This window comes from Genypterus blacodes, unplaced genomic scaffold, assembly GCF_046128005.1.
Source record: "Genypterus blacodes isolate CSIRO-AG114 ecotype Tasmania unplaced genomic scaffold, CSIRO-AGI_Gbla_v1 ptg000090l_1, whole genome shotgun sequence".
Taxonomy (NCBI): Eukaryota; Metazoa; Chordata; class Actinopteri; order Ophidiiformes; family Ophidiidae; genus Genypterus; species Genypterus blacodes.
Window position 1 is genome coordinate 760,101 of NW_027466895.1, and position 15,103 is coordinate 775,203.

General features: G+C 47.1%; 1 protein-coding gene across 1 annotated transcript in view; it reads left to right on the forward strand.

The window, feature by feature from the left end:
• The first annotated feature begins 227 nt into the window (after positions 1-227).
• Positions 228-15,103, forward strand: part of anks1b (ankyrin repeat and sterile alpha motif domain containing 1B) — a 117,547-nt gene continuing 102,671 nt past the window's right edge. Inside the window, exons 1-2 of the mRNA XM_076158846.1 lie at positions 228-576; positions 713-948. Of these exons, the coding sequence (XP_076014961.1) occupies positions 818-948 (131 nt within the window). The 5' untranslated portion in view covers positions 228-576; positions 713-817. The remainder of the gene's footprint in view (positions 577-712; positions 949-15,103) is intronic.

Genomic DNA, 15,103 nt, shown 5'->3' on the forward strand with positions numbered 1-15,103 from the left:
AAATTATAGTTAAACTACAACGGAATCAAATCAAGATGATATAAAATACAAACAATTCAGTTAAAGCAGAAGCAGGATTGAACCAAACATGTGAAATAAGACATATATGTAAAGCGTGTAAGGAACACAACAAAAAGTATTTAATTGTACGCGTTTCTCTCTCTAGTTTTGCGCCACGTCCAGCCAGCAGGGCTTTTATTTTGAAATTTGAACCGGACTTATCCTGCTACATTGTGTCTAGTTAGACGCTGGTGTCAGGCTGCTCTGGTAGCCACCGGTCAGTGCGGTCCGGGGTAACGAGGTGGCGAGTAACGAGACGCAGGGGGAAACAAGCAGCTTTGGGAGGCGGACGGGAGCTCACACACCGCCGGGGAGCAGCTGGACCTACAGCCCGGACAAGAGCCGCTATTTGTACCGTGGAGCAGTTTGTTTTTGTAGCCGGGGAAATACTCTTTACACACACGGTGAGGAAATTGGCGTTGGAGCCTCCGGTTGTTCCCACTACGCTTGTTTGCACTGTGGTTACCCCCGGAGGACGCATTCGGGGACCGTGAACCGACAACCGTGCACGCCTGGGTGAGGAGACACACGGGGGGCGGGCGGGGGGGGGTCTTGGCTGTCAGTGGGACTGAGGTTATAAGGTACCGGGGGGGTGGAGCGCGTCAAAGCCACTCTGCAGCATCCATAACACCTCTCCCGTGTTGTTCCACAGTGATGCAGAGCGAGGAATCCCACCACACGCTCTCCTAGTGGAGCGGGATTTATGGGGAGATCTGTCGGGTTCTAGTCCGCCCGTCGCTACAAACTTGTGTCCGGCATGGGGAAGGAGCAGGAGCTGCTGGAAGCCGCCCGGACGGGGAATGTCGCCTTGGTGGAGAAACTGTTGAGTGGGAAGAAGGGGATCCTGGGGTCAAGCTCCGGCTCCATCCCTCTTCCCAACCTCCTGAGGTAAGAGGGCTACACTGTCCGGGGAGCCCCTGGGGTCTTTGGGGGGTGGAGGGGGGATTCCGAGGGTCCCCATGCGGATACATGAGGTATGATTTAATGTTAGGTTAATAATAAGGTTAATGTGCTAGAAATGAGCCGAGGAATTACTGTTACTGAATTACTAATCATAGCTTCCACTCTTCCCCTAGCTGCAGTGTAGACAGTAATACAATATTCAACACAGCAAAATGTTTCCATATGGGATCCCTTATCAAATGAGAGGTTTGTGGTCTTTGTGTGAAACCCGCTTCACTCGCGAGGTTGCAAAACCCAGCAAGAGAAGAGGAAGGAAAGGAGGTATGTTATGCAAAGTCAGAAGAGTTGTCTAAGGCAAAGTGCTCTTCACGAGATGCCAGAGATCACTCACAGCGCCTCAGACTGCACCCAGACGCGTTCCGGAAAACACAAGTGGTCGATGTGTGACAATGCTGAGCACAGGAATTGATTAAAATCTCTCTCAGCAAGGTGCCTTGTCTTCTCTGGGCCCAGGCCTTGGATTTGTAGGGACCTTTTGTAACATTCACTATATTCCTATCTGGTGTGTTATCACCACATGAACGTGGCTGTAGTGTTTGTTCAGCACTTGTGTGTTTATGCACTGTTGAGAAAGCCAGACCACACAGGACTTCCTTCTTGGCTGCTAAACAGGTTATGTGTTCATGTGATGTTTGGTCAGAAAATCAAATCTGGAGGACAGACGACAAACAAACTTGTGTGTCCTGGAAGGGATTAGGAGGATTTTGTTGCCTCTGTGGCGTCGGTGCTCGTGGTTTCTTTGTTAGAACAGGGTGTCGGGTGGGGAAATGGATGAAACCCGATTCCTCTGCTGTGAGGGAAGGTTAAAGGTGGTAACAGCCAAGGACGGTGGTCAGACTATCAAAGATATCGCCATTATTGTTAAATCAAACCCTGAGACTGCAAATCTTTGACTATTTTCTAGCCAACTAGAAGCACAAAGGCCTCCGAATCACTTCGAGAACAAGTGTGGAGGTTAGTATTGTGTCCTCCCACCCCTCCAGCATCTCTCTCTCTCTAGCTCTCCCACCCTCTCTCTCGCTCTATCTCTCTGCTGAGGCTGAGCCATGTGATTAGGTGATCAAAGGTGGGAGGGGTGCCGCCTCAGGCCCTTGAGGAGGAGCATCTCACGGCCAGGGTGAGGTCGCAACCAGGCGGGGAGATTGCCACGTATCCACCCACACATTAAGACATTCGGTTCCAAAGCAGGGACTCCTGGGAGGGGGGTTCTAAAGGTGAACTCGTGAACTTAACACCAGGAGAGGAAGTTTATAATTGGAGATTCAGATGCAAAGAGTTTGTGTCTGTGGTCCCAAATCAATGGCAAAGTGGTGCACCTTGTTCTCTAACATTGTGTTTGATGATTGATGGGTAGCCTGTTTGCTTTTCAATCAATTTGTTGAATGCATTATTTGTTTGGATCGCTACACTCTTCATGCCGCTCGCGTGTTGTGCTGGGCTTATGGCCTGCCGGCGTTCTTTGAAAAAGAGAAGTAAACTTGTACAATGACTGTTTCCTTTTCTGCATCGCTTGTTTATTCATAACGCAGTGCATTGTGACTCATAAAACAAATTATCTTTTTGGGAAATCAATTGCGAGTGAAGTTGCACAGACAAATGAAGGAAGTCGGATGCGCTGTCGGTAGAAATACCTCGGAGGACACGTCTCTTACGTGACACGGCGAGTTATGTTTGCCGTGTTACTCGCATAGCTCTGCTTTTATAGGGTCGAGACACTGTGATGTCTGTAAAACAGTGGGTGGGCTGCATGCACACACACACACACACACACACACACACACACACTCGCGCACACACGCACTCTCGCACACACATCAGTCCATCTGGTAAAAGGCCGAGTATGTTGGTGTGTGTCTGTGTAAGTGGCTGGTTGTCTGACACACCTCCCAACAGTGAGGTATTTGTACTTTGTAGATTAGTGAGTCAGCACAGAGGTCATAGTTGAGTGTGTTACTGTGAGTGTGTGTGTGTGAGCAGGCTTAACGTTATGGGAATGATCTCCGGGAATTAATGCATAGTTTCCCGTCTTAACACAGCATTCCTAAGTCATGAGGTCGCTCTTCTCGGTATAAAGAATCACACTACATCGCCAAGTGTGACATGAACAAGGATGGAGGGACGGATGGACACACACACACACACACACACACACACACACACACACACACACACACACACACACACACACACACACACGCACTCAGGATGTGGCCTATCGTCGGGCTGTAACGCTGCTGTCTCTTTGGGGTGAAGCACCGCACACCAACAGGCGTGTGGTGGAAAATCAATACTGCATGATGTCATTGCTGTTTAATGGCTCATATTGCAGATTGCCTTTACTGTACACCATGACTGCCAGCGTTAATGGAGCTCTTAAACACAAACCGCCCTTAACGATGATGCGCTTTTAATGGTGACGTCTTTGGTTTTGAGTGATATTGTCATATCGCAATTATTCATCACAGTGCCACACAAAAACACAATTTACCACATAGGCCAGGTTTGTACACCAAGCATGTTTAGCCCAAGATCACTAAAATCTGGGAGTATCTTGAACACATCAGGCGGCACAGAAACAGATATCAGAGTAGTAACACATTTGGTCATTCCTTCACATTGATTTGTATACACGCTTAAAGGTAATCGTACTGTATATCTATAGGTGTTTTGGGAGCTTTATGTGGAGTGGACACTGATGATATCCATGTGCACTTTCCTTAAAACCCAGCAGGGGAAGTAGTTTTAACGCTTCTCGCAATGTAAAGTCCTACGCATCTGCTGGTTTTTCCTTTCCTACATTGATGATGAGGTCATGATTCCATCGGAGCTTATAGAATCTGCCATTAGCAGCTCTGAATGAGGAGGAGCACATCAGGGCATTGATAGAGTTGATGGCATGTGGTGGTGGTGGTGGTCCTCTGCCCCAGCTGCTGCGGCTCCTAATGGCGTATGATGGAACCTTTTAATGTATGTAAATTGCAGCTCCTACAGCAGAAAGGTAAAGAGAAGCTGGAGCGTCGCCGTGTCTCACCAAAAGGGCGATTTCTGAATGAAATGGACTTGCCGCGCTCGGCTTTATTGATTTTCTTTTATTTATTTTTCAAAGTCTGAAACCTGAGCATACGTTTAAAATACCAATTGATTTTCACATCATAGGTTTTATCCCTCCCCTGAACCCATAACTGTTCATTGTAGTTTACAGGTCGTGCAGTGGAGAGGATGGTTGTTCTATAGAATGTGGAATTTAGAACGTACGTCTGAGAGGAAGAGAAGATTGGAGAGAAAATAGGCAATGAGGTTTATTCAAGTAAAACAATCACCAGTATGTTCCCTTTTTTAAGCAGCTTAACGGTAATTCTAATTTTGGTGAAGATGAATTTATGACAGATTGTCAGCACACACACACACACACACACACACACACACACACACACACACACACACACACACACACACACACACATACATAAATAGATTCATTTTCAGTGCACCAGAAGTGTGACAACATACAGAATATGATGGAGCGATGACAACTGAAAGCTTGACTCATAGGACAGATTCTGTCTGTCTGTCTGTCTGTCTGTCTGTCTGTCTGTCTGTCTGTCTGTCTGTCTGTTCTCAGGAAAGCCCTTGTTGGTGTTGTTGTGTTTTGCCTCCCTCCATCTTTGCAAACAAACAATTCTTAAGACATGAAGTGACTCCCAAAGGGCACCGTCTCTCTCTACTCTCTCTCACACACACACACACACACACACACACACACACACACACACACACACCACCCACACACACACACACACAGTGTCTAGTTCAATAGGAATCGACTGAGACGGGCCCCCCTGTGTTTATTTTCTGATGTCTTCCGCTGCTCGTGTTGGTGTCTTTAAACAGCTCTCTTACTTTGTAGTTCACAGCATGGGGCTCTGTGTGTGTGTGTCAGGGAATCTCCGGCCTCTCTACTGTAATAACACATGGAATGGAGAGGCTGGTTTGCTGTGATCCATCTCTCCAGTGTTATCCGTCATAGAGGAATGACGAGAGAAGCCCGCAAAGCTGTTTGTCTTTCAAACGGATTCACTCTCTCTTTCTCTCTCTCTCTCTCTCACTCTCACTCTCACTCTCACTCTCTCCGTAAACGGTGAAGGTGTGTGTGTGTGCGTTTTTGTGTCCTCTTAAGCCGATCCTTAACATGACTTGCATTCTCCACAGTTACCCTGTGACCCAGATTAGACTTCCCGTACCTCACACACCCCCTTGGATTCCCTCATCAGCTCCCCACTCCTCCCTAACTGCTCTGCACACACACACACACACACACACACACACACACACACACACACACACACTGGCATCGTCGTTTAGTATAAGTTCATTATGTGCAGCTAAGGATTTGTATTTTGACAATTTCTTGGCAGAAGTTTGGCTTTATCAGCGGAGTCGGTGCACTGACTTTGTCTGGAGCCGGAGTGTATAGAGGTGTGTGTTTGTGCGTATGTGTCTGTGTCTGTAGCTGAGTGTGTGTTTGTGAGTGATCAAACTCCGAGCCTTCTTACATCTCCATTAGGGTCTGGGCCAAGCTCTGCTACAACGTCCTGCCAAGAAACCTGTGTTCTTGCCAAGACACACACACACACACACACACACACACACACACACACACACACACACACACACACACACACACACACACACACACACACACACTGTTGTGCATCTCCTCTTTCTTTCTGCCTCTTTCTTTTCTCTTGCTTTCTCTGCCTATGTCTGTCTTTGTTTCTCTCTCAAGCTAAATCCACGTCCTCCTCTTCCTCCCCTTCCTCTCTACCTCCCTCCCTCCCTCCCTCCATCTGCTGCCTTGGATTCCTTGTCAATATCTTTCCGCCTCCCTATCAATCATTCACTTCACCCCTCGATCCCTCCGCCCTCCATTCCTTTCCTCCGGAGACAAGTGCCCCTGTCGCTCTTCATCATTCCTCCATCCCTCCCCTCTCTACCTTTCTCTATCTTATCACAAATCGCTCCTCTCCCTCTCTCTCTCTCTCTCTCTCTCTCTGTCCATCTCTCTCACCCACTTACATCTCGCACCACAGTACATCTGTTATCGCCAACTGGGAGCGTCTTCTACCCATCATGCCCCTCAGCGCAACAACAGTGTCCACATGGTGGCAAACGGTAAATGGGGGGATTCCTCGCTCTTCACATTCGTGCACTGCAGAGCTGAGATTTAAAACTAAACTTAGATTATGTTTTGATTCTAAATGAATCAATCCCACTACAACACGACTCATTATAGATAGTCTGACAGGGGAAGTTTGAGTACTCTAGAGCTATTTCGCAAGATTGCATTCTCCTACCACCTCTGTAGGCCTTTGAATGCACCACTGTAAGATCCACGTTGCTATTTATTCAACAGTTCTAACATCTATAATGACTATTTCGGTATCAAAGGTCATATTTATATCTCAACTCAAAGGTTTATTTGTAGCGGCTTTGCAAGGTGTTTCCTTGTGTTCATGGTCTATTGTATTAACAATTTAAACAGTTCCAGTGATCTAGTTTGGATGTAAAAGCAAAATCACAATCACTATTATTTGATAATAACTGATGGATTTTTGCCCAACTCGAAGTATTAAATATTTGCGCGCTATCACTGTAAATAAATTTAATTGTTCGACAAATGCTTCTTGGTTTTGGTGGGTTTCTGTCCCCCAAAGCCTGTTGGTCACAGCTGTCATGGCGGATGGAACCAAAGCACCATTTCACGCCAATTCCGTTACAGAGAGATCATCGCCGGCAATTCTCTTTTAATTCAATTCACGCCCGACTTCTTTCCCCCTTTGTCGCCTTCACAACCGTAGCTGTCCACTTCCTGTTCTTTCCCACGGCGCGTTTTTGTCCTCAGGGGGCCTGGACGTGTTGATTCCAAGTGAGGAGACGAAGAGGCAACATGTGAGCAGAGGTGTGACGGCTGGACGTCACGCTAATCTACAAGTCTGTGACCCCACATAGCACCGCACACACACACACACACACACACACACTCACATTCCAGTCGGCTCCCCGCTCCGTGATAGATGGCGGTAGTTAATGAAGCGCCGCGTTTGAAGTAGATAAGATGCAGAGTGAAGAGGGCTCCAAATGCTAATGTCATTATGTGGTGAGGGTGAGGGCCACGCTGCCAGGCCTTCCAGGTAGTGTGTGTGTGTGTGTGTGTGTGTGTGTGTGTGTGTGTGTGTGTGTGTGTGTGTGTGTGTGTGTGTGTGTGTGTGTGTGTGTGTGTGTGTGTGTGTGTGTGTGTGTGTGTGTGTGTGTGTGTGTGTGTGTGTGTGTGTGTGTGTGAGAGAGTGAGAGATATGGAGCTGATACGGGTGTTTGAAGTTCACCCCTGATGTTTTAGCATGAAAACAGGAATTTCACGCTTATTCTGTGTCTGTGTGTGTGTGTGTGTGAGACGCTATGGACATAGAAACAGAATGGAAAGACACAAGAAGGAGACGAGATGAATTCCTAGGAGTGTGTGTGTGTGTGCAGTGATTTAATGTATAGGCTTGAGTTGCTTGCTGTACACGACTCCTTGCTTGATTTGACGTAATGGAGGAAGCAGACCAGGTGACTTGCCTACAGTAGAAGGAGAAGAAGAAGAAGGCTCCGTGGGCCACAGCCTGGTGCTTTACGCATCACGAGCACATATGGATGAAACGCACAGTCATCCGCCCGCCTGCTCATGGCTCGCACAGCGCTCGCCTGCTTCACATCTATACATGACTTAGGGAGCCGGCAGTCACACTCGCTCCGTCTGTCTGTCTGTCTGTTTGTCTCTCTCTCGCTCTCTCTCGCTCGCCCTCTCTCTCCTCTGAATGCATAAAACAATCGTTATGTAATGCTCGCCCCCCCCCCCTTGGGAATCGACTGGGAAGAGATGTGGATCGTGGGCATAAAGGCTCTCAGCCCTTTGTGTAGTCAGGATGAAGTGTTTATAGCTTTATTGAGTGGCGGCAACTTGCAATTCAAAAACTTATATTAGTTTCTAAATTGGAAAACTTTTAGAGCTCAATTTCTCAGATTCTCTGGTTCCTCTCTGTATGCAGATTGGGGGCACATCCTTTGAAAGCGGCCGTCCTCCATCTTTCCTCAACGGTCGCAATGCCTTTTTTTGTAAACGTCACTGTAACCTCCGAGTTCCTCCAGCGCGCCGCCAGAATGCGAGATGAATGGATCTCTGAAAATTGATATCAAATATTCATCGAGCCGCTCAACATCGGAAGACAAATGGAGAATATATCATTCTGAATCGGAATCTGACATTTGTGGGAGAGGAAAGGAGGAGAGTTTTGGAGGAAGGACTGTAGGAAGAGGAACAATAGAAATGTTCGGGTGTTGTGTGCTTTGAGTCTCGAGGGCGTTTATCACACACACACACACACACACACACACACACACACCTGGCAACCCTGAGGGGCCGGTTTTGGGAAAATTAGAAAGCTCACCTCCATGCAACCTTTTTCTCTTTTCCTCCCTCCTCTTCGGCCTTCTCCTCCCACCCTTCATACTCCCTTTTTCTGGCCGTTTCTCTCTCCCCTCATGTCGGGAGAAACATGGAGACACCGGAGCTCTGCTGACGTCTGTGGGTGTGTGTGTATATGTGTGTGTGTGTGTTTCTTGTCTCCTTCTTCCTCTCCTTCCCCGTCTCCTTTGTTGTGGTTCTGCTCTCTCCTTTTCGCCTCTTTGTCTGCTACTGGCAACCTCCGTACGTGTGTGTGTGTTGCCTGTCCGTCTTTCTGTCTGCCGCTTGACATCTTAACACACATACACACACAACATGATTTTTTATAGCTCCTCCTCCCCCGCAGCCCCTCATCTTTTCTCCTCTTCTTTTGAAAGTGGGTGACTAAATGAATCTCTTTGTCTTGCGCAGTGCTGTTACCCCCTAATCAGGCCATTCACTGATTACACGCTTCACGCTAATCATGTATGCACATGTGTGTGTGTGTGTGTGTGTGTGTGTGGTATTTTGTCTGGCATGACAGTGAGCTGCGTCAGTTGACATTAAGCCTCGGCTCATTGTTTGGTGAGACACTCAAAGGCACGCAAATGCAAAAACGCTCCGGGAAATCGTGTCCTGCTGCACTTTTTACCTACCTGTGTGTGTGTGTGTGTGTGTGTGTGTGTGTGTGTGTGTGCGCGTGCGGATGAAGAAGAGGGAAGAGGAAGAAGGCAAGAGGGGGAAGCAGGGCGGAGGAGTCTAGTGGGGAAAACCAATTATCGTCCAGATAACAGGCAGGCGGTGGATTTTCTTGCGGGCCTCAATTGCGGGTCTCTCTCTCTCTCTCTCTCTCTCTCTTTCTGTCTAGCTCACCCTTCTATTTCTGTTTCTCTTCTCACCTCTCTGTCTTTGTGCCAAACAGAGCGTTGTTTACACACGTGTGGTGGTGTGAAGCACATTATATAAACCGCAATCTGGTGTGTGTATGTGTGTGTGTGGTCCTATCAACTGCAGATGATGGACTCTTGAACGTGTCAGAATATAGAGTGTGACATTTGGTCAATACTCCCTTGTGTTTGAGTGTCACATGATCTAATTTGCCTTGTCATGTTGCCCTTGAGCATTTGGGTTTTGTACCTGAGATCATTACATTTGTCAGCCTTTCATTGAATTGACTTTTGGGATTTCAAGAGCATAATCTGAATCCGTGTTGGCTGTCTAATCATCATCATCATCATCATCTTCCTCACGGTGTTCTTTTACCCTCCAGGTCTCCTGATGCCCAATTAATATTGTTTGTTTCCGCCTAAATCAGTTTTTGACAGAGAAGATAACGAGATGAATTCCTGGAGATGTCAAGAAAGCAACATTTGTTTTTCCGTGATAACGACACACACACACACACACACGCATGGATTGAGCAACCCTGCCAGGTTTGATTTTGGTGATCCTCTTTGGCATTTCCAGAGAGCGAGAGAGAGATAGGGACACACACACTTTACACTGCTAATATGAGGCTAGGGTTAACAATGTGTGTGTGTGTGTTTGTGTGTGTGTGTGTGTGCAGTGAGACGTTTCAATTGTGTTAATATTTTGTTCTCTTGTTACTTCTTATCTTTTCCCCTTTCTATTGCTTTCCTTGGTCGCTCTCTCTCTCTTTCCCTCTCTCTCTCTGTCTCTCTCAGCGTCTGCTAGACTTTCACAATATGTTTTACAAGGTTCTGTCTCAAACACACAGTTGAACTCAGTGCCTCCTTGAAGCCTTAATCTACACACACACACACACCACTATTTACACACTTCATTTGGTGTTGGACTCATTTGTCTGAAAATGTAATCATGTAATCTCCACATCCTCTCATCCAGCTGTCCGTCGTCTTATTCTGTATGTATGATTGAAGTCATTGTTACTAGAAGTGTGTGTGTGTGTGTGTGTGTATGTGTGTGTGTGACGATTCCAGATTTCCCTCGTACACTGATTGGATTACGTTGTGATTCGTAGTGTTGCAGATTGCAGGATGGTTTATTTTGCTTCATCCAGATGAATCCCTGACATTCTCTCTTTTTCTCATGCACTTCCTCTTCCTCTTGTGTGGCGTCCCTGTCGTGTCTGTAGGTGGCGCTCTGTTCTCACCACTCCACATTTAGATTGTGGGCCTGTTTCATTCATATTTTTACCCATTGCTTGCACACCAAGACACCGATCCTTATATCTATTGTATCTCATATGTTCATAAAGTTGCGTGTGTATTGCCCATACTCACGTGTGTGTGTGTCTGTGTGTGTTGTGTCTATTTCTCTCCATTGCTCTGTGTGTGAACTCTAGACGGTCCCTAGTGCCTGACTGGGCTGTAAATAGCCATGGGAAAGCCTGGCAGAAATACACACACACACACACACACACACACACACACTCTTTTGAAGTCTTCTCCTCAGCAGCCGTAGATTTGTCTTGTTTTTCTTCTATACTCTTCTATACCAGTTTAATCTCTCTCTCCCTCTCTCTCTCTCTCTCCCTCTCTCTCTCTCTCTCCCTCTCTCTGTTTCTCTCTCTCTCTCTCTCTCTCTGTTTCTCTCTCTCTCTCCGTTTCTCTCTCTCTCTCTCTCCCTCTCTCTCTCTCTCCCCCTCTCTCTGTTTCTCTCTCTCTCTCTCTCTCTCTCTGTTTCTCTCTCTCTCTCTCTCTGTTTCTCTCTCTCTCTCTCTCTCTCTCTCTCTCTCTCTCTCTGTGTGAGTAGACAGATACAATATGATGGTTGATGGATATGTAATACTACTATTGATTGTGTTGGTGTTGGAAACTCAGTTTATTGAGGAAACTGAATGCTCAGACACAAAATGGCTCCGTTTGCTGTTTTAATCACGCTGGAAAAACGAAGGTCTTCCTGATGAAGATGATGAGGATGATGACGATCTTGGCTCAGTTTCCTCTTCTTGTTGCCTTGGCGTGACTTTCTGCCAGTCAGCTGTTCCCCTCGCGGTGAGCTAATCTCAAACACTTTGCCCATTTCATCTCTAAATGCTCTTCCTCTAATGAGCAAAGATGCGGAGGAAGAACGCAGATGGTCTCAATTAATTTATAACCAATTGATTTATTATTTAGGAACCACAATCAGCATTTGCAATAGAAAACACGACTCTCTCTCTCTCTCTCTCTCTCTCTCTCTCTCTCTCTCTCTCTCTCTCTCTCTCTCTCTCTCTCTCTCTCTCTCTCTCTCTCTCTCTCTCTCTCTCTCTCTCTCTCTCTCTCTCTCTCTCTCTCTCTCTCTCTCTCTCTCCGTCTCTGCAGCTGCTCAGACAGAAAGCACAGACATGCCGGTGAATGAATGGAGCTTTCACAAACGATCCCTCATTCCCCTTCTCCTCATCTCTCTCTCCTTTTCCTCGTCTCTCCTCATCCTTCTTCTTTGGTGTGATGGAGAGTCTCACACACACACACACACACACACACACACACAGACAACACACTCACACATGCTCCAAACTGTCATCTGCCGCCCCAGCACAGTGTGAGCAGTCAGCCCCGGAATCGGACCGTCTGTTGCCGCCGCAGAGGGCATTGGCAGGGGACGGGACCAGGCGTTGGGCACCCGCAGGTCCTATAGATTCTCTGACCGTTAACCACATGCCCACTTACATAATACACACTGAAACACTGATGACATTGATTTTGAGATGGGCGAGATGTGGTGACTAATTGTCTGTGTGTGTGTGTGTGTGTGTGAGAGAGAGAGATGTGCTGTTCTCCTTGTAATGTCCTCCCCAGCTTAATGTCTCCACAGAGGTCGCGACCTCTCTAATGAGCGGCTAATTTGTTGATGCAGTTCCTCCAGACCACGATGACACAGCGGCCTCCGGGCAATTATGCAGCATGTGTGTGTGTGTGTGTGTGTGTATGACTGGATTACTTTAATGTGCATTTATTGGATTTCTCTTCAATTTGTCATTATATTTTACCTCCTGTACGCACAGATGCTGTTGACATTTCATTTCCTCTTTGGGTCTTGTGTGTGTGTGTGTGTGTGTGTGTGTGTGTGCGGTACGTGTTCACTTCCCTCCCGTTAAACATTCGCCCTCTCTCCAGTTTCCTCCCCAGTCGTCTTTGCTCCGTTTGACTTCATCACAGCGACGGCGGCGTGGTGAATAATTGCTCGGCCGTCTGGCACAATAGCGTCTCTCGTTAATTTGAATGACAAAAGAATTGATTACAACCGTAATTTGCCAATCCGCACCGGCAATATTTTACTTTGCGTCAGGGGAGATAAAGCGCCGCGGACGCCGAATGAACTGGCGCTCGACTAATTAGACAAAAGGAGACGGCGGGATGGAAGAGCGACCGATGCAACACAGATTTCAAAAGAAGACAAGGCGGCGTCCTATCTGACTGTTCTTACCTTTGAGATAACGAAGGAAACTCTCGCCTCTTTAGTTCCCATATTCTTCCTCTCCTCTCGCCGTGCGTTCGGCAGACATTCATGCTTTGTAAAACGTTTGTAAATCTTACGTATTTGCCAGCAGGACATCTAAGTAGCAAGTGCAGATAAAACAAACCTAATTCTGTTCGAGTTAATTAGATTTTAAAGCAGATTTTAATCCGAAAACAGGTTATCACTTTGTCCTTAAATGCAAATGTAGCTATGATGCTAACATCAACTGCTGCTGTTGGCTTTCTGATCATATCCAGGGAATAAACAAACTCTTTGGCCCTGACACTTTGCTTTAAGGACGAATGTAATAACTAATTGATTACTAAAATTTCAGTTTCAGTTCGTTTCTCACCATATTTATATATATATTTCTATATTTTATATTAGTCAGTGTTTAATCAATACTAGATAGACTAGCCTACTTCTCCATGAACCCCAGCTGATGCTCTATTATGAAGAAATCCATATCTGTTTCCATCTCTCTCTCTTTTGCTGTCTCTCTCGCTCTTTCTCTCTCTCTCTCCCTTCCACTCGCTCTTTCTCTCTCCCTCCCTCTTGCTCTCTCTCTCTCTCCCCCTCTCTCACTTTCTCTCTCTCGCTCTCTCTCTCCCTCCCTCTCGCTCTTTCTCTCTCCCTCTCTCTCTCTCCCTCTTGCCCTTTCTCGCTCTCTCTCTCTCCCTCTCTCCCCCCCCTTCTCTCTTGCCCTGTGATGCATTGCGCTTCCCTCTCTCTCTCTCCTTCTCCTCGCTCCGTGTCACTTTGTCATCTGTGGCCCTCACACATCTGCCTGGTTGTGATAATAGCTACTGCTGTCAACAAGAGGGAGGGGAGGGCAGCAGAATGCGGAGGGGGGCCTCTGCATCACACACACAACAGACACGTACACACACACACGCCGTTGCATCAGCCGCACAACCTCAATTAAATTACAAAACGTGTTCCCCGGCCTGATGATTGCGTGATCTGTAAATGTTTGCTTCCTCGGTGAGCGCGTCGCTTCTGCCAGGAGCTGGCGAGCGACGGCGTGCAGGATGTTCACGGGAGACTGAGCAGGCAAGTGGAGGGAAAGAAAAGAGAGGAAGACGAGGGCAGGAAGAGAGAGAGAGAAAGCAGGGAGAGGTGCCATCTTACCATCACGTGCGTTTTTCTGTCTTTTTTCTTGTTTTATTCTCTGACACAGGCGATTTAATGGATGTTACTGGATTAAAGCACTGATGTCAGGAAGCAGAGCTGCGGTGAAACTCAAGTCAATTTCCTCTGTGTGCACACACACACACACACACACACACACACACACACACACACACACACACACACACACACCACTTATAGTACCGTCTGTCAGACTAATGCGTTGCCTCTTATCCACTTTTTTCGACACGTGAAAAACTCCCAAGTATTCAGGAGTTTTTCGCTGACATTTTTATTTGTGTTCACTCCAGGAAAATTCCTCCAATGGATGGATCAGTGGGCTTTTTTACATGTTAATGTGACGTGTAGGGAGGCAGTGGCTCAGTAGGGAGGCAGTGGCTCAGTGGGTAGAGCTTCCGCTTGGGAACCAGAGGGTTGCTGGTTCGAGCCCCTGCTGAGGTGCCCCTGGGCAAGGCACCGAACCCTCAATTGCTCCCCCCTCTGCGAAGGGTGGTAATGTAATGTAAGTCGCTTTGGATAAAAGCGTCTGCCAAATGATCGTAATGTAATGTAATGTAATGTAACGTGTAAATCCTGGCAGCCGGATTAGAAGCCAAGTGCAAATGCAAAGTGGACATCGGGGACTCAGCCGTTCTTAAAATCCGTCCACCTGTTGTTAGCGTCGGCCTGCCCTCGTGAAGTTGTTTGACCTGGAACGTGAACCTTGACAAACTCGGTATTGGAGCGAGACAGACGGCGCCTGTGGGTATCCCGAAAACGAGGCCCCGATTTAAGCAAATAACCTGATTTGCATTACAAAGAAGGGAAACGATCTCATCCAGTCTCCTCAGCAGCTCGGTTCTATATATTTTTTTAAATAGGAACGTGGTGTTTAACACTCCGTGCTACATGAAACGACACGTCAAGGTGTTCGTAAGTGAGACCATGCCACCTCCAAGCGCTCCCCAGTGTTCATGTTCTGTAGGTCTTGCTGACTCACACATTCCAGGTCATCTCCGCGTGTGTGTGTGAGAATGCAGT